The 26,300-nt window shown below is 45.5% G+C and overlaps 1 protein-coding gene across 1 annotated transcript in view; it reads right to left on the bottom strand.

The window, feature by feature from the left end:
- CEP126 (centrosomal protein 126) overlaps nt 1-18,827 on the bottom strand; it is a 69,811-nt gene extending 50,984 nt beyond the window's left edge. The window contains exons 1-2 of the mRNA XM_077298479.1: nt 18,554-18,827; nt 7,855-7,974 (exon numbers count right to left, since the gene is read on the bottom strand). Of these exons, the coding sequence (XP_077154594.1) occupies nt 7,855-7,974; nt 18,554-18,645 (212 nt within the window). The 5' untranslated portion in view covers nt 18,646-18,827. The remainder of the gene's footprint in view (nt 1-7,854; nt 7,975-18,553) is intronic.
- Between the last annotated feature and the right edge of the window lie 7,473 nt (nt 18,828-26,300).

Genomic DNA, 26,300 nt, shown 5'->3' with positions numbered 1-26,300 from the left:
GGATACACAGTGTACTGGCCGGTACTGTAGGCCCCAGACAGGGCCATCCCTGGACGTAGGGAGACGACATCTACTGGAGATTATCAGTGACATAGCACAGGGCAGTACCGAGCAGCCGGAGACATGGCAATACCGCATTCTGCTCAATAATGAGCCGTAATAAGCCGTATTACGTTACAAGACAAGCGCTGACTCATCCTAATGAACATTCATTTGTCATTACTCAGATTCCTAGATCTCTGGTGCAACCCCTAATATGAAATGTCTCGATGGCGAAGTTTCATCATCGACATCATCTCTATTGTTATTTATATGATTTTATTAGATTTTTTTTCCTTTCTCAAATATGATTTGATCCAAGTTTGTTCTCAGCTCGGAATGGAGTGAGAAAGAAAAATAAAAAATAAAAATCGCAGCATGACGTGAATGTCTGCGAGGATCAGTTTGCACTCGCCAATGCAGGTCAATGGGTGCGAGGAAAAATTAAATAAAAAAATTTTAAAAAAAAAATCGCACGACACAAGGACCATGCGTGTGGCGTCCGATTTTTACATACTCATCTCAAACTTTCATCACCCAAGTACAGTAAATTCACAGCCAAACCATCAGAATAGACTAGATAGTATATATAGATAGATATATAGATAGAAGTCAGTGACATATATCATTATTGCAGTCAGCGTGTAGCTTACTGTATATGTATTTGACAAATACATTTTAAAAAAAATTGGATGGGATCCCCCTTATTTTTAATAACCAGCTAAGGGAAAGCACACAGCTGGGGGCTGGTGTTATTATTCGACAAAGGGGTCTCCATCTATGCATCTTTCCAGCCTATTAATATCAGCTCACAGCTGTCTGATTAGCTTTTACTGGTTATTAAGAGGGGGACACTCCAAAAAAAAAAGACGTGGGGTCCCCCTTATGTTTAATAACCAGCAAAGGCAAAGCAGACAGATGTGGGCCGATATTAATAGGCTGGGAAGGGGCCATGGATATTGGCCCCTTCCCAACCTAATAATACCAGCCCTCAACAGTCCCAGAAATGGCGCATCCATTACTAATCCAGAGGTTAGTAATGGAGAGGAATCTGTCAGACACCCCCATTCCTAACCCTGTAGTTAAAAGAAACACACACATATAGAAAAGTCCTTTAATTGTCAAACGTACTCCCCGACAATAACCCTCTTTTACCCATTTATTATCATTAAAAAATATAAAATAATCTTAAGGGGTCTGCTGTAAATCCACAATAAGGAGGTCCCATCACGATCCCGGACTATGCTACATTTGGAGGCTATCATAAGCGGTGACATCAGTAACGTGACCGCTCACCACGGCAGCCGGCACACAATGAGAGTAGCTGTGCATCCGTCTGCTGTGATGAGCGGGGGGAAGCCCCATGGCTTTTTTTTTCCTTTTATTTATTAGCTAAAAACAAGTGCAGAAAACTATACAAGCAGAGCTTTGATTTAATATATCACTGACATCTATCTGTATATAAGATTATTTTATTAGTTAGAAAACTAGATAGTATTTGGTCAGTATTTTACATCAGTATTTGTAATCCAAAATCAGAAGTGGGTGATAAATACAGAAGTGGTGACGTGTTTCTATTAGACTTTTCCTCTAATTGTTCCACTCCTCACAAATACATATTGGAGCGATGTACCACTTACTTGGCTTCTTATTGATTTATCTCCTGCATATGTAAAGGGATTGCTGGACTTGTCCATGAAAGAGCTACATATAAATATACTGGTACTGCCCCCCGAGGAAGCCAAGGGCGAAACGCGCGTCGAGGCACGTGTGGTCACCTATGGAGAAGGATATGGGTAAGATCTGTTGATGGAAAAACTGGTTCTATGGATATAAGGGGGTCTCTTGCAATGAGGTTTTGACCTATTTAGAATTGTGGGATGAGTATTTCCCTATACTGTTGTATTAGCAGGTAATTTACAACTTTTTGAGGATACTATGCATTGGCACTTTACTCTTGAAGAATTGTTGTATTGACCCCTATCCTTTCATCTTTGTGCCTATGATCCCTGTGTGGTGCTACACATCTTTGTATGGGTGCATCTGTTCCCTACTTTCAAATTGCTCTGTTAATGTTAACTGGATGAATTGAACCTTGACTGTTATTATATGTAATTTATGGTAAATTTTCTATGGTAATATAATAAAATTATTTGTATTTTTTTATCTCTTTTGTGTGATCATATGCTTCGAAATTATGTTTTGGATATAAATATATTGGATGGTGAAATCCTGCTGACAGATTCCCTTTAAATCTGCAAGTCTTTAAAGTCTCTTCATTCTCATACCATTGTAAGTATTTTTTGGTGCGGAGACAGCTCATCACTACATTATATAATATCCGTGCTTCATATTGTTACACATTCAATCAGAATTTGCGAGTACAATAAGTAACGCCGAGCCCCGGAGAAGCCTAAGCCCAGGACAGCGCGCCGCACACTATGTGCATCACTAGGAAGGAGTGGCGCTCGCCACAAACAACTGACTCAGGAAAAGTGATGACAAAATATTTCTCCTGTAATTAGCTCTCCGTAATTGTGTTTATAGGGATGGCTTATTTCAGAACTGACCGCCTTAAGTGATCACTGCATGAAATGCGGCAGCCTGTAGTGAATGACAGCCGTGATCGCACATGCCTTACACAACATGACAATTATCACAAGCCCGGATTATTGCAGGCTCCGTCATGTGAAGGCGCACATGGCCGGCAATGCTCGGGGATTCTGTGAATCATCTGTATCCTAGCAGTCCGCACTTATACGTAGAGACAATGCGGCTGGAAAACGTAGCTTTGTAGGTGACACCATTGTCAATGGGGCAGACAAAATATTGAAATGGTTCCGGTAATTTAAAGAAACTTTACATAAATCAAAAGTACAAGTGAAACTTTGTATCGCATCTTTTCTGAGATATCTGCTTCTTTCTTTACTTATGAGTCATTTCTTCTCATCTCTCTGCCAATTGAACCAATTCTACTCTCTGCAAACAGTCCTGGATTCACAGCTACCCTGCTCAGTAATGCTATATATTGTCCTCCAAGCTGCTTCTGAACATGTGTTACATAGAGACAGGAGAGCAGAAATCCCTCATGTCTCTGTGGGCTGTATTTCAGAGACATCCTTATAAGCTAGTCTCTACTCACTAGCTCAGAGACAACTGAAAATTAGAGATAATCAAATATGCGCACTACCACTGCAATCGCACAGGGGACCTGGGATAGTCTTTTGATCCCCACTGACTTATCGCCTCTCTGTTATGTAATACATAACACTGGGGATGTGGTTGTGTGCAGAATTAGTCAATCATATGTACACTCATATTACATACTAGACCAGGGGTCTCAAACTGCATTCCTCGAGGGCCGCAAACTGTGCGATTTTCAAGATTTCCTTGGCATTGCACTAGGTGCTCGAATCATTATCTGTGCAATACAAGGAAATCCTGAAAACAAGACCTGTTTGCGGTCCTTGAGGAATGCAGTTTGAGAACTCTGTACTAGACAGTGAACGACTGCCATCATTTACAGTGATTCTGATTAACCGCGTACAAAGTTTCCTGACATTTTCTCAGTTGCATTTTACAGTAAAAGCCATGGCCTCTACAACAGCTTACAACACAGCAAAGGGATCTCATTGTTATCAGTCAGGAGAAGAGTGTAAAAGCCTTCAAAGACAATAGCTATACCACGTAACACTGTGAAGATGGTACAAATTTGGCACAACAGTGACATAATGATGAAAAGACAAAAAGAAAATTGATCCGGGAAGCTGCGAAGATGCCAACAGGAACATTAAAGGAGCTGCATGAATTTCTGGTAAGCATTAGTTGTGCACTTCATGTGACAACAATCTCCTACATTCTTCATATGTCTGGTCTGTGGAGTAGGGTGCCAGACAGAAGCCTCTTCTTACAAAGAAAAAACATCCAAGCCTGGCTATGTTTTGCCAAAGCCAACATCAAGTCAGCCAAAAGCATGTGGGGAAATGTGTTATGGTATGATGAGACCAGGATGGAACTTTTTGGCCATAATTCCAAAAGACATGTTGACGCAAGGCCAACACTGTGCTTTTCCAAAAGAATACCATACCCACAGTGCAGCATGGTGGAGACAGCATTAAGCTTTGGGGTTGTTTTTCAGGGTCCTTAGTCAAGGTGGAAAGAATTATGAACAGTTCCAAATATCAGTGAATTTTGCATCATAACATTTTGCTAAAAAGCTGAAGATGAAGAAGAATTTCAGCTCAACAACGACCCTGAACATATCCCCAAATCAACAAAACAAGACCTGTCTTCTCTCCTCTCCTACCACACATGTTTTAGCAAACAATTGCATTTACCATGAACTGACAATTCTGGATCACCTTTTCTTAAACCTTGTTATTCCTCTGTTATTCCTCCAGGAAATGTATGAACAAACTTAAAATTGGTGATTACCATTTCCCTTGTCAAAAATAGCATGTCTCCCCCAAACAGTCTAATAATGTCAGCAGTGATTGGAGAGTTTTACAGCGTTCAGGGTCACTCCCCTAACTGGTAACATCCAATTGTCAATTTATTCGTAAATTTGTAGGCAGAATATTAGAGGAACGATAAAATGCAGAGATGTACAAAAAGATGTTCCAGATTTGTTATTTCATGGCGGATGAAAAATTTACCAAAAAAAAAAAAAAAAAGGTACGTCAGGGGCGGTGCATGTAAACTCAATGTACTACTTAGAATTTTTGGTCATGGTAACGGTGTATATATATAATAAACTCCAGCAATTTGTTATCTGGTCTCTTACTAATCCCCAGATTTATATTTTAAGGCATCTGCATGGGAGATGACGGCAGGGAATTAATAATTTCTGCATTATCTTCACCGCAGCGGCGGCGACGTACCGTCACATTAATAGCAAATGAGTGACGAGCCGGAATTGTAAAAAAGTGATTGTTGTGTTACAGTGTAGGTTTCAGCATCTCTCGGCTAATGAATGCTTTATACTTTCTAAAAGCATTAGTGTAACAATAGGCCGTACAGGATACTCTATCTTCCTGGAGTAACCCTTCACCGGCACGTGCCCCGACCGCAAAATCATTGCAAGAAAGGTGATCCGCAACTCCCCGGAGGCTGCATGGGGGTCTACATGGCTTCTAGAAGTGGGTAAGGGCACCAATATGCAAATGAGGAGGGTAACAGGGTGCCAAACTTCTGGCCAAGTCAGGCGTTTGGCCCTCATTTGCATATAAATTATATGTTATTTTCTCAGGCACGTTACCAGTAACAGGTGCAGTGCTAATGTGGTTGATATAGGGGGCTAAGCCCCCTACAATACTGTATAGCCCCTTTATATTGCATTTTGGGGGTGACGGACTCCCTTTAAATGTAACAGTGCCCATGCCAAAGACAAACATCACAGTCACCTCCCGTCGGTCTCGTTCCAGCGTTGTTAGCTTTGCGTCTGCCGATGCTCGCTGACATTGTTATGCCACATGAGCGCTGCAGTCAATCAACAGATGATGGGCTGCAGTGGTCACATGTCATAACCCTGTCATATGGACAATGCCAGACACGGCGCTGACATTGCTGCACCGGCTCCAGAACAGGAGGGGAGTGTACATGGTTTTTACTTTACACGGGGCACTGCTGCAATTAAGAAGGGGTTGGCCACTGTTTTTAGGGTGCCAAGTCCGATGTCTTAGAATGAACTGATAAAAAAATATATATATGTATTTATTTGTATTTTTTCATTTTAAAGTAGTAAAACACAAAAAAACTATAGTTATGATCATAATGACCTGGAGCTGTAGTACCAGGCATGTTCACACTTTTTTTTTTCAGATGGCTATTGAAGTCTGTGGATAGGTGAGAGGAAGAAGACGGAGCAAAAGTAAAAATCAGACAGAGAGACAGACACAGACCACTTCTGCGGCTTTCTAGTAGATGTTTTATCTCACGGCAGATCTGGATTCACAGCTACACTGCTAAGTAATGTAGCATAATGTCCTCCATGCTTATGTGCAGGACTGTTTACTGTGTGTGTGTACTGTGGATGGATGGCAGTATAAGAGCTAGTCTCCATCCACTAGCTCAGGGTTAACTGACAATTAGAACTAGAGCCTGCAAAAGGGAAAATTGGTAGGATACAAGTCATATAATGGCCAGAAGTAGAGTTATTCCTCATGTACACACATAACGGCGTATTCTGAAAAGTCACCTGCAATGACGGCATGCTTTACTTTATTATATTCTACGTATAAATGTAATACAAGCTTCCTCCTCCTCCTGTAGGTCCAGCACAATATAACCGTCATCTGACTTTTCAGGACATCTAATTGGATTTGTCCACATAAAATACTCAGTGTGGCTCCACTCCACGCCTTGAGATACGCTGCCATCTTGGTGCCAATACTTTGTGACTGTAATGATTTGCCATGGGAGGTAGGCCACAGTGAGTAAACACCGGGGATCAGTAAGAGACAGGCAGTAAACACCGCGTCCTGCCAGGGCGTCACAGACAGTCCATGTGTGGCAGGACTACAGGCTGGCGGGGGACACAAGCCAGCAATCAAGCAAGGAAAGAAACTGTTATTGTTAGAGGGCAGTGAAATAGCCAGAAACATGGCAGACAGATGAGGATGATCCGCTATGTAAAAAAAAACAAAACAGAATTCTCACGTTACAAAGCTGTAATACACATCTCTCATGGACTGTCATGTTTTATGTGGATGGAAAGGACTATGACAATGTATTAACCCCTTAATCCAGACACAGGTTGTCCCATAAACAACATACAGAATATCCAGTATCCACAGTTCCCTGTGAGCATGTGCAACCACTGCTCCATTCACTTCCTATAAGTGGCGGTTGCACATGCTCACTACCTCTGGGCAGTAAGAGGGGGCAGACCTTTGTCTGTGCAGTAAGAGGGGGCGGATCTATGTCTCTGTGCAGTAAGAGGGGGTGGGTCTTTGCCTCTAGGCAGTAAGAGGGGGCGGGTCTTTGCCTCTCTGCAGTAAGAGGGGGCGGGCCTTTGTCTGTGCAGTAAGAGGGGGCGGGTCTTTGCCTCACTGCAGTAAGAGGGGGTGGGCCTTTGTGCAGTAAGAGGGGGCGGATCTTTGTCTCTGTGCAGTAAGAGGGGGTGGGTCTTTGCCTCTAGGCAGTAAGAGGGGGCGGGTCTTTGCCTCTCTGCAGTAAGAGGGGGCGGGCCTTTGTCTGTGCAGTAAGAGGGGGCAGATCTTTGTCTCTGTGCAGTAAGAGGGGGCGGATCTTTGCCTCTAGGCAGTAAGAGGGGGCAGGTCTTTATTCCTGGGCAGTAAGAGGGGGCGTCTCTATCTTTGCAGTAAGAGGGGGTGGGTCTTTGCCTCTCTGCAGTAAGAGGGGGGCGGGGCTTTGTCTCTGTGCAGTAAGAGGGGGCGGACCGTTGTCTGTGCAGTAAGAGGGGGCGGGTCTTTGCCTCTCTGCAGTAAGAGGGGGCGGTCTTTGTCTCTCTGCAGTAAGAGGGGGCGGGTCTTTGTCTCTGTGCAGTAAGAGGGGGCGGGTCTTTGTCTCTGGACAGGAAGTGGGGGACATCTTTGTCTCTATACTCCAGCTTTCTTATCTGTCAAACTGCATACAGGCATAATAAGAGAGGAAGGCTTTCAGTTCAGGACAGGCAAGACAATGGATAATGGAATTGTATGCATAAAAGTGAGGGTAAGGATGTTCTAACACTTATAGTTCTGACGGAATGCTGGTAAAGAGGAACCAGCCTCTGAAGAAGAATGGATGGCAAGTTACAGGAGAATTGAGACAGCACCTGAACTTTGTGGCACATGAATGAAAATAACTACTTACTTTCTTCGCCGATTTGTCTCCACTGATAACTTATGCACCCGCTGTCTGATGATTTTTTGATCTTCCAGTAAAGCCAGCCGTTCTTCCTCTAAATCGACCTCATGCGGGGTTTTATGATTTCTTACAGTAAATGAGGTTAAGGTCTCATCACACACAAATAATAATCATTATACACACTGACATCAGCGCTGACCGTGCAGAGACACTAATGGCAAAAGTCACTGTCAACGTGAGTAATAACGGAGGAGGTATCTATGGAAAAACTGATATGTCGTGAACATTCTACCATAAAGGTGTGAGACGGCACGCCTGTGTCTGACCTACCATGTGTAGACGTGGGTGCCGCCACTTTAGCTATAGGCATCACCATGTGCCCCAGGGTGGTGGATCACTGGAGATCTCAGGGGCTCGAACTGTTGGCAGCACTTTTGGAAGAAAGACCCATCAACTAGGATCAGCGGCTACATGTTCCGTCTACAGGACAGAGCAAGTACCTTCCAGCACTTATGGATACTGCACCCACTAATTAAACAACGACCTGTATCTAAAATGCTGCTGTCTGATGAATCTGGCACTTTAAGCCGATCATACACGAGATATAGGAGTCCAGCATGGGAAGAAGCACTTTTGGGCCCATAGTTGCCCCAACAAGAAGGCACATTCCCGATCAATGGCCTAAGTGCCAACAACATGCAAATTTAAAGGGACAAAACGATAATATTAAATGTGTGGGGGGCTTAATGCCAAAAGAGGGAAGGGTGGCTTACAAATGCAAGAAGTAAGCCATGAACCACTGCTGCAGCTCTGTGCGTCATGATGCATGCAAATCACGTTGTGCCAGGCCAGCTAGTCAAGCGAAGAGCCGCTTATTCAGGCAGGCAGGAGGTGGATCGTAGGCCTTCCTTTCAGTGGTCACGGACTACTGATGTGGCCACTGGCCCAGAGTCCTGGGAATCGATTCACTCATCTCTAGCTCCTATCCTTATTTTAAAGGGAACCTGTCACCTCATTTTTCGTCTATAAGCTGAGGCCTCGGTCATCAGGGGCTTATCTACAGCATTCTGTAATGCATTCTGTAATGCTGTAGATAAGCCCCCGATGTAACTTGAAAGATAAGAAAAACAAGTTAGATTATACTCACCCAGGGGTGGTCCGGTGCGGCCCAGTCCGATGGGCGTCGCGGTGGGGTCCAGCGCCTCCCATCTTCATGCGATCACGTCCTCTTCTTTGCTTCCTGTCGCGGCTCCGGCACAGGCGTACTTTGCCCTGTTAAGAGCAGAGCAAAGTACTGCAGGTGCTGGGCCTCTCTGACCTTTCCCAGCGCCCGCGCACTGCAGTACTTTGCCCTCAACAGGACACACAAAGTACACCTGCACCGGAGTCACGACAGAAGCAAGGAAGAGGACGTGATCGCATGAAGATGGGAGGCCCCGGACCGGACCGCCCCTGGTTGAGTATAATCAACCTGTTTTTCTTATATTTCAGGTTACATCAGGGGCTTATCTACAGCATTACAGAATGCATTACCGAATGCTGTAGATAAGCCCCTGATGGCAGTGGCCGCAGCTTGTAGGCCAATAATGAGATGACAAATTCCCTTTAACGTATGAATAGACTAATCAATATAAATACCAGGCAGCTCCTGCACCATCCGCTATGCGGGCACACAAATCTGCCCACATCCACAATGTGCAGACGTCACCGGTTCGACAAATTCAGCCCGTCTAATCACATGATCACTGGTCAGGGTGGTGACATTTGACCCCTGACCATTAGGGCGGGTGCAGACGACGGTTTTCTTTCCATCTAAAATAAATCAATAAATCAGCCTAAATATGCAAATCAGAGTTTGATCAGAGCGGGATCCAATTTTCTCAGGGGTGGGAAAAACAATTCTCCATCTTCTCTATATTGCTAGTCTGCGAAAATCGGACCGCACTGTTATATCATCTGAGTGCAGTCCGATTTTTCTTTCGCAGACCCCTAGACTTCGTGCATGCTGAAATTTTTTTTCTGAGTGTTTGGAGAAAGAAAAAAAAAAAAAAAAAAATCAGACGTGCACAGCAGCATAGAATAAAATAGGGAGGAATGCTATCCATCAAAATCAGCACTCATCCAGCTTAGACAGTCGTCTGCACAAGCCTTTACAGCCAGTGATTGGCTGCAGTGGTCATGTGACTGATGGACAGTTCAGCATCACTGTAGGACTGATGAAGGATTCAGCGGGTAAGGCTGGTTTGACATTTGCGTTTTTTGCCGCTGCGTTTTAGCGCAAAAAAACGCATGCGGTTTTTTCCCTATATTTAACATTAAAAACGCATGCGTTTTTTTGTATGCGTTTTGCCACGTTTGACGACGCATGCGTCTTTTCTATGCTTGCGTTTTGTTGCAGAAATGCAACATGTAGTAATTTCTAGAGGCGTTTTTTTGCGGTAAAAAAACGTATTGTTGTCTATGTAAACGCATGCGTTTTTAAGCACATGCGTTTGGTTGCGTTTTAAACACATTAGTTTCAATAGAAAAAAACAAGAATACACACTGATAAGCCACCCCCCACCATCAAGGTGATAAAGTGATGCAAACCCTACCCCTAACCCTACCCCTAAAGCCGGTAATTCAATTGCCGGCTTTTCATTTCTCCTGCCTAAACCCGACAGGATATGAGACATGATTACATACAGTAAACCATGTCATATCCCCTTTTTTTTTTGCATATTCCACACTACTAATGTTAGTAGTGTGTATGTGCAAAATTTCGGCGCTGTAGCTATTAAATTTAAGGGTTAAATCGTGGAAAAAATTGGCGTGGCCTCCTGCGCAATTTTCTCTGCCAGAGTGGTAAAGCCAGTGACTGAGGACAGATATTAATAGCCAGGAGAGGGTCCACGGTTATTGGGCCCCCCCCTGGCTAAAAACATCTGCCCCCAGCCACCCCAGAAAAGGCACATCTGGAAGATGTGCCTATTCTGGCACTTGGCCACTCTCTTCCCATTCCCATGTAGTGGTGGGATATGGGGTAATGAAGGGTTAATGTCACCTTGGTATTGTAAGGTGACATTAAGCCAGATTAATAATGGAGAGGCGTCAATTATGACACCTATCCATTATTAATCCAATTGTATGAAATGGTTAAAAAAAAACACACACACAATATTGCAAAGTATTTTAATGATATAAACACACAGGTTGTTGTAATATTTTATTGCTCTCTCAATCCACCTGAAGACCCTCCTTCTGTAACAAATTAAAAATAATAAACCAACAATATACCTTCCTTCCGTAGATCTGTAACGTCCCACGATGTAAATCCATCTGAAGGGGTTAAAATATTTTACAGGCAGGAGCTCTGCTATAATGCAGCTGTGCTCCTGCCTATAAACCCCGGGGAATGAAGGTAATGTAGGTCAATGACCTGTAGTTACCTTCAGTCGCGGTGATGCGTCCTCTGCTGGATGTCCTCATATGACCTCGAGCCTGGGAACTTTTTCCCACGCTCGACGTCATATGAGGACATCCAGCAGAGGGTGTATCACCGCGACTGAAGGTAACTATAGGTCATTGACCTACATTACCTTCATTCCCCGGGGTTTACAGGCAGGAGCACAGCTGCATTATAGCAGAGCTCCTGCCTGTAAAATATTTTAACCCCTTCAGATGGATTTACATCGTGGGACGTTACAGATCTACGGAAGGTATGTATATTGTTGGTTTATTATTTTTAATTTGTTACAGAACGAGGGTCTTCAGGTGGATTGAGAGAGCAATAAAATATTACAACAACCTGTGTGTTTATTTCATTAAAATACTTTGCAATATTGTGTGTGTGTTTTTTTAAACATTTCATACAACTGGATTAATAATGGATAGGTGTCATAATTGACGCCTCTCCATTATTAATCTGGCTTAATGTCACCTTACTATAGCAAGGTGACATTAACCCTTCATTACCCCATATCCCACCGCTACACGGGAATGGGAAGAGAGTGGCCAAGTGCCAGAATAGGCACATCTTCCAGATGTGCCTTTTCTGGGGTGGCTGGGGGCAGATGTTTTTAGCCAGGGGGGCCAATAACTGTGGACCCTCTCCAGGCTATTAATATCTGCCCTCAGTCACTGGCTTTACCACTCTGGCAGAGAAAATTGCGTGGGAGCCCACGTCAATTTTTTCCGCGATTTAACCCTTAAATTTAATAGCTACAGCGCCGAAATTTTGCACATACACAAATGTGAAACTAGCCTAACTAATGCTAATTGCTTTTATTTAATTTTATTTATTTTTTTTACAATATTTCCTACTCTTGAGCAAATTTTTAAAAAATCCTGGAAAACTTCTTTAATTCTACTGATTTTAAGGGCCGTCATTTTGTTACACCCCAGCCTGGGCTTCAAAAGAGATTGTGACTTTTCTATATACTGCAATAAATAAAAAGGTGAAATGTATTTTTTAAAAAAAATAAAATAAATAAAATTGGAATATTTTTTTACCCATAAGAAATAAAAAAAAAAAATTGTTGTGTGCATAATAATAGGTTCTATGACAATATAAAATTAAATTAAATCATATGGAAAATGATGTAAAGGAAAAAAAAAATTGAAATCCAGATTTGCTGCATTTCCATCACCGCACCCACCACAAAAAAATGCAATAAAAAAAGTGATCATGACATGCTGCCAATAAAAACTACATTGAAAAAACAAGTTCTCGCACAGCTGTATCAGTGGAAAAATAAAAGTTACGGGTCACAAAATATTTACAAAGCAAAACTATAAATGTTTTGTATCTCATAAATTGTACTGACTAGTACGATCATTTTGCAGGTCGCTTTTATAGCACAATGAACGCCGTAAAAAAACACAAACAAAAAACAATGGTGCAATTGCGTTTTTTCCGGCATTTCACTGCACTTGGAATGGTTCTCCTGGTTTTCGGCGCAGTTGGTCTCAAAGGGGTTAACAGCCAAACCTCACTAGGAAGAGATGGGGAAAAGTTCTCTTGTGTTTGTCCACTTGTGTTTTATTGTTTGCAATAAATGTATCCAGGCAATGCTCTGTGAGCTCAGGCCTCCCGCACTAACACATTGTGATAATCCGGGCAGGACGGACCTTTGTTCTGTATGTGCAGGATAAGTGATAACCTGCCGATCAGTGGGGGTCCGACTGCCAGGGGCTGCACTGGTGGGGAAATCTGGGAAATTTATCACGGTTACAAAAGGGTCAGAGCCAGACCGCTACATCCATTCTCAATCAGGCTACCGGAAAAAAGCCAAGAGCAGGGTAGCAAGTGAATGGTTCGCAGGCTGAGCATGTGCACTACAGCTCCATTCTAAAAAGTGGCAATCAGTGGGGGTCCCAGAAATCACCCCCCACCCACCCCCACTGATCATTAAGTTATCGCAACCCCAACGTTTTCACCAGACGATCCCTTTAAAATTCCGTTTATATGGACACAATGTGCAGTCACAGGTGTAGCTGTGATTGCAATGCGGAATAAAAAGTGTTAGTCTTGGGCAACCTATTTGTGCAAGACAGATTTAGGGAAAACCTGCTCTGGGCTTTTGTGTTTTGAAACAAACAACAGGATGGTAGAAGTGCAGTCTGTTTCATTCCTGGCCCGGGTTTTCCATGTGGCTGAAGGCCACAGATTCCAGTTAAAATCCCTGCAGCAAAGGGTTTGGATCTGTCAGGTTCAGTGTCAGTCTGGTGTTTGGAGTACAGAGCAGAAGGCTCTGCAGAGCTTCACCTGTGTGAGGCAACACAGGCAAGCGGAGCCAAACAGCCAAGGCAGCTGGAAAGCCTGGCACCCACAGCGGTGCAGTCTCCCACGGCAACAGGTCTCAGAAGGTGGACTGGTGTGTTTATCAGCTGCGATCCGGAGGATATTGTGTACTGTGTAGTGCTGTCAGTTGAACATTAACACGGCAGTGCAGTCGCCCACGGCAACAGGTCACGAAAGTGGACTGGCATGTGTATTGGCTGTAATCCAGAGGATATGGTTCCCGGCTGCGATCCGGAGGATATCGTGTGCTGTATTTTGTGAGTTGAACATTAAAGAGATTTTTGATTTGAAATTTGCTGGGTCACTGCCTCATCACTGCATAGGGTGATACCGCTGCACTACAATTAGCTTAGGCATCCATGATTACGACCACTCATATTGTGATAATTAGCCGTTAGTGGTCATAACCATGAATACCTAGGCAATGCCCTGCACATGGGGTAAGTGACATAGCGAAAAGAATTATACTACATTGCTAACTGGAGGTAATTGCTAATATTATTATCACACCTACTACATACTGGGATAGGATCTTGGAGATGGGAATACCTCTTTAAGGCTCTTCGAACACTTAGGTGGCAGATTCCATCCCATTTACGGAATTATTGTTGCCGTCAGAACAGCTGACACTGCGATGAGACGCGGACAGTCCCGAATAATAGATGAGAAAGTAATTTTCTCATGAACAACAGTGACACGTGGCTCCATTTCTCATGATAGTTTGGGGTCCCAGCAGTCAGACCCCCATCAATCAGACATTTGTCCCCTATGCTGAGAATAGATGATAAATGTTGGAGGTGGGATAGTCCTTTACCTATATTGGTATCAAATTCAGGCAAGTGCTGAAGCCACATCACCTGGGGGGCCACATCGCCTGGGGGGCCACATCGCCTGGGGGGCCGCTCTGCCCAGGTATTAATGTGCAACATATGCCATACATGTGCAGCATATCGGAGCACTGTACATTTGGAGGGGTTTCCGGAGCTGAGCCGCCCCCCTTACAGCGCAACCGCCGGCATCCGAGAGGAACGTCTACCACCGGAGCCGGCTCCAAGGGCCACAGTTTAACCTTTTAGATGCTGCCAATTATGACAGGCCCGTTTAGGAGGTTGAGAATGGGGGAAGTGAATTTCCAATACGCATTGCCCGTCTGGAACATGATTGGGGGGTGCTGATGGCAATGTCACGGCAGCCACGAGGCTCCTTATGGTCCCCATCTATCTGCCATGCTCATGTACCTATGGTGGGGCTTCATACGAGATGACTAATTTGACAAAACACTGTAAGGCTATGTTCACACATCGTATTTTTGCTGCTTTTTATGCAAAGTTTAAGCTCCTTACAAAAAGCAGGTTTTGGCTGCAAAAATTATTTTTGCATGCGTTTTTGTACAGCAATGGATGTTCTTTGCTTGTTTCAGCTAAATAAAGATGTTTAAAAAAAAAAAGTTTGTGATGTAATTTCTTGGTTCAACACCACCTTTTTTATGTTGATGCAGTAGTAGGGTTTAGTGACAGCAGCTGTCATTGACATCTAACTCTAGGCTTAGTAATGAAAAGGTGTCAGCCGGACACCCTCACTACTGAGCCTATGTAGGAGCTTTAACAGAACGAATGTACACAGGCTGTTACCAGACAGCAACTGTTAGTTTTAAAGAAAAAGAAAAGAAAAAAAAAAATTTGCGTGGGCACCTGCATAATTTTAATAACCAGCAGAGGGAAAGCCGACTGCTGCTGTTAATATTCTGGGAAGAAGCCAAAAGCCATAAAGGTTCCCAGGCTATTAATATCAGCTCACAGCTATTTGCTTAGCCTTTACTGGCTAGTTTACAAGGGAACCCCAGAATAAAATTGACATATAAAATCTAACCAGCAAAAGCTAGGCAGAAAGCTGTGGGCTGATATTAATAGCCTAGGAAGGGGCCATGGATACTGGCCCCTCCCAGACTAAAAAAATCAGCTCTCAGCCACCCCAGAAAAGGCGCATCTATAAGATACGCCAATTCTGGCGCTTAGCCTTGCTCTTCCCACTTGCCCTGTAGCGGTGGCAAGTGGGGTTCATATTTGTGGGGTTGATGTCTCCTTTGTATTGTCAGGTGACATCAAGCCCACAGGCTAGTAATGGAGAGGCATCTATAAGTCACCTATCCATTAGTAACCCCATAGTGATACTGTATAAAAACACACGACACCCAGAGTAAAGTCCTTTATTTGAAATAATGACACAGAATCCTTTAATTAATCTTACGTAAACCATACTCAACAAACACCTAATCCACCAACACCAACGTCTCCTGCAACAAAAATAAAATAATAAACCACAATATTCCTCACCTGTCCGCCGAGAAGATAATCGATAATATCCCACGACGGTCATGATCACTTTGAGAGCAGTCACATCAGAACTTTCCCACGCAGCAGCGGTGCCGTAAGTGAGATCACCAGAGCTGATCAGCTGATGAACTCCGGTGAAGTCTCACGGCAGCTCAGTGATCCACTGCGGGAGCGATTACCTCCTGTCAGTGTATCGCCGCGGCCGGGTAGAGCGATCACATCTCCCGATGTGACTGTTCTACACGTGAGACTCTCGGATTACATGGACTACGGGGGACAGGTGAGTATATGATGGTTTATTATTTTACATTATTTCTAGGAGATGAGGGGATCGGGGATTTGGTGTTAGGTGAGTATAAACATTTTTTCTATTTTTATTTGAATACGTAAGTTAACTTTTTTTTTTTTTTTAAACTATGAGTACAGGCGCTGGCAATTGAGACTACGTCTCCCATCACGTAGCCTGATGGTAGCAGTAGTCTCATCGGTCCATGCTTGTGGGTCACAGTCACAGCTGCAGGGTCACATTGACATCTGCCAGCATGATCCCGCAGCGCAGTGACCGGAGGTCTTACCGACTGTTGCGTTACCGCTGATAAGAACAACCGCGCCGGTGTTTCCCACGCTGTCACACAGATGACAGCGTGGGAAACCCCATAGGAAGCCGGTAAAACGCAAAACAAAAACTCAGCAAATTCGCAAACATTTTAATACCTGCGTTCTTGCTGTGGATTTGATTGACTCAATTAAAGTCAAAGGGTGCAGAAACGCAAAAAGAATTGACATGCTGCAGAAAAAAAAACGCACTGCAAATACTGACAAAAATTTACTGATCACGTGCACAGCACTTCAGGATTGTCATAGAATTAGCTTACATTAGGATTCCATTGCGTTTTTGGTCAATTTCCGCTGCGGGTTGGATGCTGTGTACATCTGCAGCGTCTAAATATTACAGCATAGTGGATGAGACGTCAAGAAATCCCATGTCTACTATGGGTCCACAGACACCCATGGATCACCCACGGAGACTGACATGCGGCACGTCATTCCAGACCGCAGCATGTCAATTTATCTTCCAGAGACGCGAACCTCCACAATATAAATTTCTCCCAATGTATTGGACTCGGTGATTCTGTACGGCTCAGTGAACACATGCGGAGTCACCTGCGTTCAATAGCCGGCATCGCGTTGGATGCAGCGGACAAGTGCTGCGTCTAAAGCGCTGCCGATTCCTGACCATCTGCACAGACATACAGATCTTTGAGTGCAGCTCATGAAAACTGGGAGCAAACACACAAATGTTGAGTTTATATTTTTGCTCAGTGCATACGTTGCGGATTTACTGCGGATCCGCAGCGTTTTTTTTCCGTGCAGAAACGCTGCAGATCCGCAAGTGATTTACAGTACAATGTAAATCAATGGAAAAAAAAAAATGCTGTGCTAATGGTGCGGAAAATTCCGCACGGAAAACGCTGCGGATTAAAAGAAAGAGAATGTTCTTTTTTTGTGTGGATCTGCAGCGTTTTTGTACCCATTCCATTATAGAAATCCGCAGGGGTAAAAATGCAAGAAATACGCACAAAATCCGCACTTGCGTTTTCTGCCAAGAGATGCAGAATCCGCACAAAAAATTCCAGAGGCAAATCCGCAGCGTGGGCACATAGCCTATAGGAAAAGTGTAGGAGCAGCGTCAGCAAAAATTCCAGGTAAAGGGAAAGACCTGGAGGAAGACACGTGTGGTGTCGAAACATGTCGTCCATAAGGGACTGAATGTATGCAATATTGTTACTGAAGAATTCTGGAACTTTTTAATGGATAAATAAAAGGTATATTTTACTCTGCCATTGGACTGATCGCTGGAGAAACAAAAAGTTTTTTCTTTACATGTGTGGATTTATCCCAATCCGTTCTTCGGGCGAACTGTAACCACAGGTTGGATGCATTCCTGTTTCTTCAAAGCGGTGAGCTGGCTTTGCCAAAAACTCATATATATATATATATATATATATATATATATATATATATATACATAAATTTTCATATCAACTCCTTCTCCCAGAAAGGTCGATAAAATGTAAGAAATAAATACACAATTCCCATATCTGGGATGTAAAGGAACTGCACTAATGAAACATGAGGATATTTATCCCATACAGTAAACATCGAAACCAAAATAAAACAATAAAAATTGTCGGAATCACATTTTTTAGTCAATTCACCCCCCCCCCCCAAAAAAAAAAAAAATGGAATAAAAAGAGGTCAAAAAGTTGTGCGGACCCCAGTGTGGTAATGATGGAGACTGCGGGTTGTGATACGTAAAGTTACAGCCCCAGGAAAGCGAGGAGGAAGAAGAGGGGTCCGCTGAGACTGTGACCCCGGGGGCTGTTAGTGGCTCTCGCTGTCCATTATATGGGGGGATCCTGTGTATTATATGGGGGGATCCTGTGTATTATATGGGGGTCCATCCTTCTCCCACCCATAATCCCCAATGAGCTCTTTTATTTACCAGGAAATTCCAGACAAAACACAGAGACCCCCCAAATCACAGCCATGACGTCACCACTGCACTGTTATAACACGGGAAGGATACGAGCAGCTCCTGCTCCGCTGGCTCAGCATGGCGCCCTCCGCGCCTCCTCGGTCACACATTCCTCTCAGTGCAGGGGCACAGCAGGCAGTCATGGGGGCGGCGGGGACCGGCCATCGGTAGGTCGCCAGCAGCGCTCACCGTCCGCACGGAGGACATGAGCCCGCGGTACTGACCGTGTCCGCAGCGCTTGACGTGTGTCTTGGCTTCCCGGTTACCATGGAGCCGCAGCTCTTCTCAGAGTACTAGGGTGGCGAGAGAAGGCTATTGCGCATGCACCGGCTGAGAGGAGGGCGTAGATAACTAATGATTTTACTGCGCATGCTCCAGCACACACACACAAAAAAAAGAGGAGCCTCGTGCGCATGCTCTGTTAGCATAGGGAGTCGGAGGATCGGTAGCGCATGCGCATTGGCGCTGGTAGGAAACTAGAAAGCAAGTGACTGATATTTTTTAGCAGTCTCCCCAGTTTATCATTTAGGAAAGGCCTGACTTTGTGCAGCCCATCTATTGGTGCTGAGCAACTGTTTTAGGCAGGGCAATCTCTCTGAGCTGTAGTGGAAACCCCCTTTAAGGTCCATAAGGACAGTAATATAGATCTAAAGCCTCCAAATGCTCTCTACAGGATCTGAACTCGGAACAATTTATTATAGCATTTTTTTGGCTTTTTTTTGGCGCTTTTCACCTGTTTTCCATTTGCGCCTTATTATTCTTAATTTACAGATTTAAAAAAAAAAAAAAAACATTCTATGTTTTTCTTTTTTTTTCATAGCGTATGAGGTTTGGGGTTTTCGGATAAGTTCGGTTAATTCATCAAAGGCGACTTTTTACAAAGTTTTGAACATTTTGGAACCCATATGCCCCGATTCCTTCAGGGGGAGGAGGTGGCTTTATATACGTATGTTTTACGACACTTTCATTGAACATGTGAGTTTTTTGCTCTAAAAAGTTACAAAACAGGTTAAAGGTGAAAAAAAAAAAAGACATAAAACAGTTTTGATTTTGCCCAAAAGTCATCAGCTGCGAGCGCCATTATGGAAAATTTAGCTCAAATAACGTCAACAAGTACGAGTTGGGAAAAAAAAGTCACTTTAAAAGAAATAGCTTCGTGTGGCCTGATAACAATTCTCAGGCAAGTTGTGGGGCTAAAAACATTTGTGGAACTATTTTAAGATCGCGCTACTCAGCACCTTTGGCCGTGAAACAGGTCATGCGGAAAAAGATCGCTGTGTGCAGCCTGAACCAGTACCTGTGTCCGATCTTATCTGCTTCCCCGGGTCTGTATTTCCCAGGCCTGAACCTGCTGTGCCTGGATGAGGACCTGGCTCTTAACCTGTTTTTATCTAAGTCTTGATCTTTTCCTGTACCTGTTATGTCAGTATCTGGATGTATCTCTGAAACTTTCAGTGTGTGAGGGCTGTCCCACACGTCCAGATAATTCCGGTACTGGAATAAATCGGTACCGGAGTTATCCGTGTCCGTGTGCCTGGGAACTCACGGAGGCCATACCTGCGGCACACGTGTGCCGCCCGTATGGCGAGTGGGTACCACACGGAGCGTGTGGTACCCACTCTGCATGGTGCTGAAGCTGCGATTCATATCCTCTCTGCAGTAACGTTTGCTGCAGAGAAAATATGAAGAATAGTGTTAAAAATAAAGATTTAGGTGTCCGCCGCCCTCCCACCCCCTGTGCGCCCCCCCACCCCCTGTGCGCCCCCCCGCTGGTCAGAAAATACTTACCCGGGTCCCCCGTCGGCTGTCGCTCCTTCCTGGTCTGGCCGCGGCTTCTCCTGCATGCGGTCACGTGGGCCCGATCATTTACAGTCATGAATATGTGGCTCCACCTCCCATAGGGGCGGAGCCGACTATTCATGATTGTAATTGATCGGCCCCACGTGACCGCATACAGTAGGAGGCGCGGCCAGTCCAGGAAGGAGCGACAGCCGACGGGGGACCCGGGTAAGTATTTTCTGACCAGCGGGGGGGCGCACAGGGGGTGGGGGGGCGCACAGGGGGTGGGAGGGCGGCGGACACCTAAATCTTTATTTTTAACACTATTCTTCATATTTTCTCTATAGCAAACGCTGCTACAGGGAAGATATGAATACCGGCTTCAGCACCATGTGGGGGGGACAGCGCTTACTGTAGCGCTGTCTCCTGCACGCACACGGACCCCAGACGGAGAATGTCCGTGTGAGGTGCGTGTTTTACGCGGACCCATTGACTCTATTGGGTCCGTGTAAAACGTGCGCTCCCACAAACACTGACATGTCTCCGTGTTTGGCACACGGAGACACGGTCCGCAAAAAATCAATGACATCTGCACAGATGCATTGATTTTTATGGGTCTACGTGTGTCAGTGTCTCCGGTACGTGAGGAAACTGTCACCTCACGTACCGGAGCCACTGACCTGTGAAACCGGCCTGAGGGCTCTTTCACACGTCCTGATATTTCCGGTACCGGGAAAAACCGGTACCGGAGATATCCGTGTCCGTATGTCCGTGTGCTCAAGTGGCACATACGTGCGGCATCCGTGTGCCGCCCGTGTGCCTCCTGAGGACCACACGGACCGTGCAGGAGAGACAGCGCTACACTAAGCGCTGTCCCCCCCGCATGTGGTGCTGAAGGCAGAATTCATCTCTTCTTCCCCGCCGGAGAGAAGAGATGAAAGATCTTTCTTTTTTTTTTTTCTGGGGGGGGGGGTGAAAAATAAAGTTTGCATGTGCCCCCGCGTCCCCCCCCCCCCCAGTGCGCCGCCTGGCCTCTTGCCGCAGAAATACTCACCCGGCCAGCTCCTGCGATGTCTCCTGTGTCCTCTCCGCGCTGCCAGCTTCTCCTGTGTGAGCGGTCACGTGGTTACAGTCAGTGAATAATCCCTGACTGTAATGTGCGGTCCCACGTGACCGCTCACACAGGAGAAGCTGGCAGCGCGGAGAGGACACAGGAGACATCGCAGGAGCTGGCCGGGTGAGTATTTCTGCGGCAAGAGGCCAGGCGGCGCACTGGGGGGGGGGGACGCGGGGGCACATGCAAACTTTATTTTTCACCCCCCCAAAAAACAAAAAAAAAAAAAAAAAAATTTCATTTCTTCTCTCCGGCGGGGAAGAAGAGATGAATTCCGCCTTCAGCACCACACGCGGGGGGGACAGCGCTTAGTGTAGCGCTGTCTCTCCTGCGGGCGGTACGTGCACACGGAGGAGAGTGCACACTGTTCTCCGTGTGCACGTGTGCTGTCCGTATTGTGGTCCGTGCTGCCGGTGGAAAACGGACATGTCGACGTGTTTTCAGCACGGACATACGGTCCGTGTGAAAACACGCACATGTGCATAGACCCATTCATTTGAATGGATCTACGTGTGTCAGTGTCTCCGGTACGTGAGAAAACTGTCACTACACGTACCGGAGACACTGACGTGTGAAAGAGGCCTGAATCAGTACCTGCTACACCTGCTGTGTCCGAATCAGGACTTTCCTCCAAACCTGTAGTCTCATTCAGTCCCTACTCCTAAACCTGCTGTTTTCAGAAGCCGTCCTCCTTCCTAAAACCTGCCGTGTCTGAATCAGGCTCTATTTCCAGGCTCGCTGTGTCAGAAGCAGTACCTTTCCTAAACCAATTGTGTCTGAATTAGTTCCTGTCTCTGATCTGTTGTCGCTGTGCAGCATTCATGATCAATGTGTACTCTTGCTACTTCATTGTAAGTACCCTGTGTGAATTTGACCCTGTCAGTCCGATGTGTATTAGTCCTGTGTGGACCTGTAATTTTGTTTATCATGTGTGAACCTGCTCTTGTCTGTTCTGTGGAAATCTGCATGTCCTGTGCCTGTCCACATCTGTGGTGTCGTGCCTGTCCGCACCTGCAGACTGGATCCTCTCTGGACAGTAACCTAGTTCTCCCTGAAGCTGAACTGGGCTCTATCCGTTCCTGTTGCTGAAGGCGTACCTGCCTGCCTGTATACCAGTCGTACCTGCCTGCCTGTATCTCAGCCGTGTCCACCAACGCCTGCATGCCTGTATCTCAGCTATGTCCGCCAGTGCCTGCTTGTATAACAGTCGTACCCGCCAGCATCTGCCTGCCTGTATCTCAGCCGTGTCCACCAACACCTGCATGCCTGTATCTCAGCTATGTCCGCCAGTGCCTGCTTGTATTCCAGTCGTACCCGCCAGCGCCTGCTTGTGTGTTAGCTTGCCCGCCAACACCTACCTGCCTGTGTATCGGCAGTGCCCTCCATACTTGCCTTCCTGTATATCAGCCGAGTCTACCAACACCTGCTGTTCCTGTATACTAGGCGTTCCTTCCAGGGCTTGCCAAACCTGCCAGTGCTTGCATACATCCTTGGGGGTCAGCTGCCGTGTGTCAGCGGTCTGCCCTGGAATTACACCTAGCGCAAAGTGGTAGCTAAGTCTAACCCCCACCATCAAGGGCTGTAGCGAAAAGTTGGGTGTTCGCTTAGTCATGCCTCTCCAGGCTCTCCTCGGTCCACGTATGACACCTGTGGGCATAACATGGAGCATATGATCTCCAGCCACAAAGTGCTCTATGAGGTATAACCAAATAGAGCGTACAATAATATCTGTCTATAGAGTAAAAAGACTAGGTCCTATTTTCCAAAGTGTAAGGTCGGGTTTTTTAATTGTTTTTATTGAAAATATGGTGTTTTGTACTTAATAAAATTATATAATATATCTCAGGTGTTCTTGTCAATAGGTAATCCCTTTTTTTACTTGTTACACTGTATTACACACACTCCTCTTGGACTTCCGCTGCATTCCATACAGTAAAGGACCTTTGGTGACTCAACCATCTTGTCCTTCTCCACTTCTCTAACTTCAGAAACTATTGATGATACAGGACTGGCATTCTCAGTGCAGTTTCTAGCTTGTAGAGGCTTATGGCCTCAGAATGACTGGCCCACCTATCCTGCAGCTGTGAAGGGTTTTTCTGAAAGTCCTCTGGGGTACACTTGTCGAGTTCGCCGTCCACTATCCCCACAATGCCAACCCTGCATCTGAAGAAAGCAAAATACACACGTGGTCAAAATTGTTGGTACCCCTCTTTTAATGACAGAAAAACCCACAATGGTCACAGAAATAACTTGAATCTGACAAAAGTAATAATAAATAGAAGACTTATGAAAATAAACAAATGAAAGTCAGATATTGCTTCCACAACATAAAAAAAATAAATAAAACTCATGAGATAGGCCTGGACATAAATGATGGTACACTTAACTTAATATTTTGTTGCACAACCTTTTGAGGCAATCACTGCAATCAAACGATTCCTGTAACTGTCACTGAGACTTCCGCACCTTTCGACAGGTATTTTGGCCGCTCCTCAAGAGCAAACTGCTCCATTGTCTCGTGTTTGAAGGTTGCCTTTTCCAGACGGCATGTTTCAGCTCTTTCCAAAAATGCTCAATAGGATTTAGGTCAGGGGGTTTATAGAAGGCCTCTTCAGAATAGTCCAATGTTTTCCTCTTAGCCATTCTTGGATGTTTTTAGCTGTGTGTTTTGGGTCATTATCCTGTTGCAAGACCTATGACCACTGACTGAGACCAAGCTTTCTGACACTGGGCAGCACATTTCTCTCTAGAATTCCTTGATAGTCTTGAGATTTCATTGTACCCTGCACAGATTCTAGACACCCTGTGCCAGATTCAGCAAAGCAGCCCCAGAACATAACAGAGCCTCCTCCATGTTTCACAGTAGGGACAGTGTTCTTTTCTTGATATGCTTCATTTTTCCATCTGTGAACATAGAGCTGATGTGCCTTGCCAAAAAGTTCCATTTCGTCTCATCTGTCCATAGGACATTCTCCCAGAAGCTTTGTGGCTTGTCAACATGTAGTTTGGCAAATTCCAGTCTGTTTTTTTATGATTATTTTCAACCATGGTGTCCTCCTTGGTCGTCTCCCATGAAGTCCACTTTGGCTCATACAAGCATACCTCCCAACCGTCCCGGATCCCGCGGGACTGTCCTGATTTTGACAGCCAGCCCCGGGATCCCGGGCGGGACACTAATGTCCCGTGCCTAGGGCAGGGACAATGCAGGGGGCGGCACCTGAGTAGCTTAGGTTTGTGGCTGTTTTTTTTTTCTTATACATGCTGGGTCTCCTCCCGACCGATCCCGCCCCCACCCCCCCCCCCGCCCCCGCCCCCTGTGTGTGCGGCGCTGCCACGCTGAGGAAGAGAGCCAGCAGCGATCAAGATGAGAGGTCAGCGACTCACTTCCTCCTGTGTGTGCACGGAGCTCCGGCGTCTCCTGCTCTTAGCTGCTATCCCGGCAGAGAAGGAGAGATGGGGGAGGTGCCGGGACAGTGCAGAGCTGTGAGCAGCCGGAGAAACTGAAGAGCTGCAGTGCACATGGACAGATCAGCCGCCCCTGCACCACAGAGGAGATTGTGTGTGTGTGATGTGTGTGTGTGTGTGAGATGTGTGATGCTGCATTTGTGTGTGTGTCATGTGTGTATGAGGTATCTGGTGTGTGTGATGGCTGGGTGTGTGTGATGGCTGGGTGTGTGTGTGTGATGGGTGTGTGTGTGTGATGGGTGTGTGTGTGTGTGATGGGTGTGTGTGTGTGATGGGTGTGTGTGTGTGATGGCTGGGTGTGTGTGTGATGGCTGGGTGTGTGTGTGTGATGGCTGGGTGTGTGTGTGTGATGGCTGAGTGTGTGTGTGTGATGGCTGGGTGTGTGTGTGTGTGTGTGATGGCTGGGTGTGTGTGTGTGTGATGGCTGGGTGTGTGTGATGGCTGGGTGTGTGTGATGGCTGCGTGTCATGATCTCTGCAGGCAGAGATCATAGCAAGCCTATAGAGGGACAAGCTCTCGGAAGATGGAACTATACTGACCATGAACTAAGCCTGCCGCGCAACTAGAAATAGCCAGGTAGCATTTCCTATTTATCGCTAGATGCCCAGCTCTGGCCTAAGACCTAAATAGCTAGCAGAGGGAAATATAAGACCTGGCTCACCTCTAGAGAAATATTCCAAAGAAGACAGTAGCCCCCCACATATAATGACGGTGAGTTCAGATGAAACAACAAACGCAGCAGGAAAATAGTCTTAGCAAATTTGAGGTCCGCTTACTAGATAGCAGAAGACAGATAGTATACTTTCATGGTCAGCAGAAAAACACTAACAAAACACCATCCAGAGATTACCTTAAACTCTGGCATTAACTCATAACGCCAGAGTAGCAATCCCTGATCAACGAGAGCTTTCCAGACACAGTAACAAAACTTCAGCTGTGAACTGGAACAAATAGGCAAAACAAAACATGGACAAAAGTCCAACTAATCTAGTAGTAGTCTAGAAGCAGGAACAAGCACTGAGAGGCATCAGATAACATTGTTGACCGGCAAGAAACCACCAGAGAAATGAGCTTAAATAGCGACACCCACTACTGATGGAACCAGGTGAAACAGGAAAGAGGATGACCAGTCCAATTCCACAAGCGGCCACCGGGGGAGCCCAGAATCCAAATTCACAACAGTACCCCCCCCTCAAGGAGGGGGCACCGAACCCTCACCAGATCCACCAGGGCGACCAGGATGAGCCCTATGGAAGGCACGAACAAGATCAGAAGCATGAACATCAGATGCATTGACCCAAGAATTATCCTCCTGGCCGTAACCCTTCCAGTTGACCAGATACTGGAGTCTCCGTCTGGAAACACGAGAGTCCAAAATTTTCTCCACAACGTACTCCAACTCACCCTCAACCAACACCGGAGCAGGAGGCTCAACTGAAG

This window comes from Ranitomeya variabilis, chromosome 3 (assembly GCF_051348905.1).
Source record: "Ranitomeya variabilis isolate aRanVar5 chromosome 3, aRanVar5.hap1, whole genome shotgun sequence".
NCBI lineage: Eukaryota > Metazoa > Chordata > Amphibia > Anura > Dendrobatidae > Ranitomeya > Ranitomeya variabilis.
The sequence above is the reverse complement of the archived record's forward strand: the minus strand, read 5'-3'. Positions and strand labels throughout refer to the sequence as shown.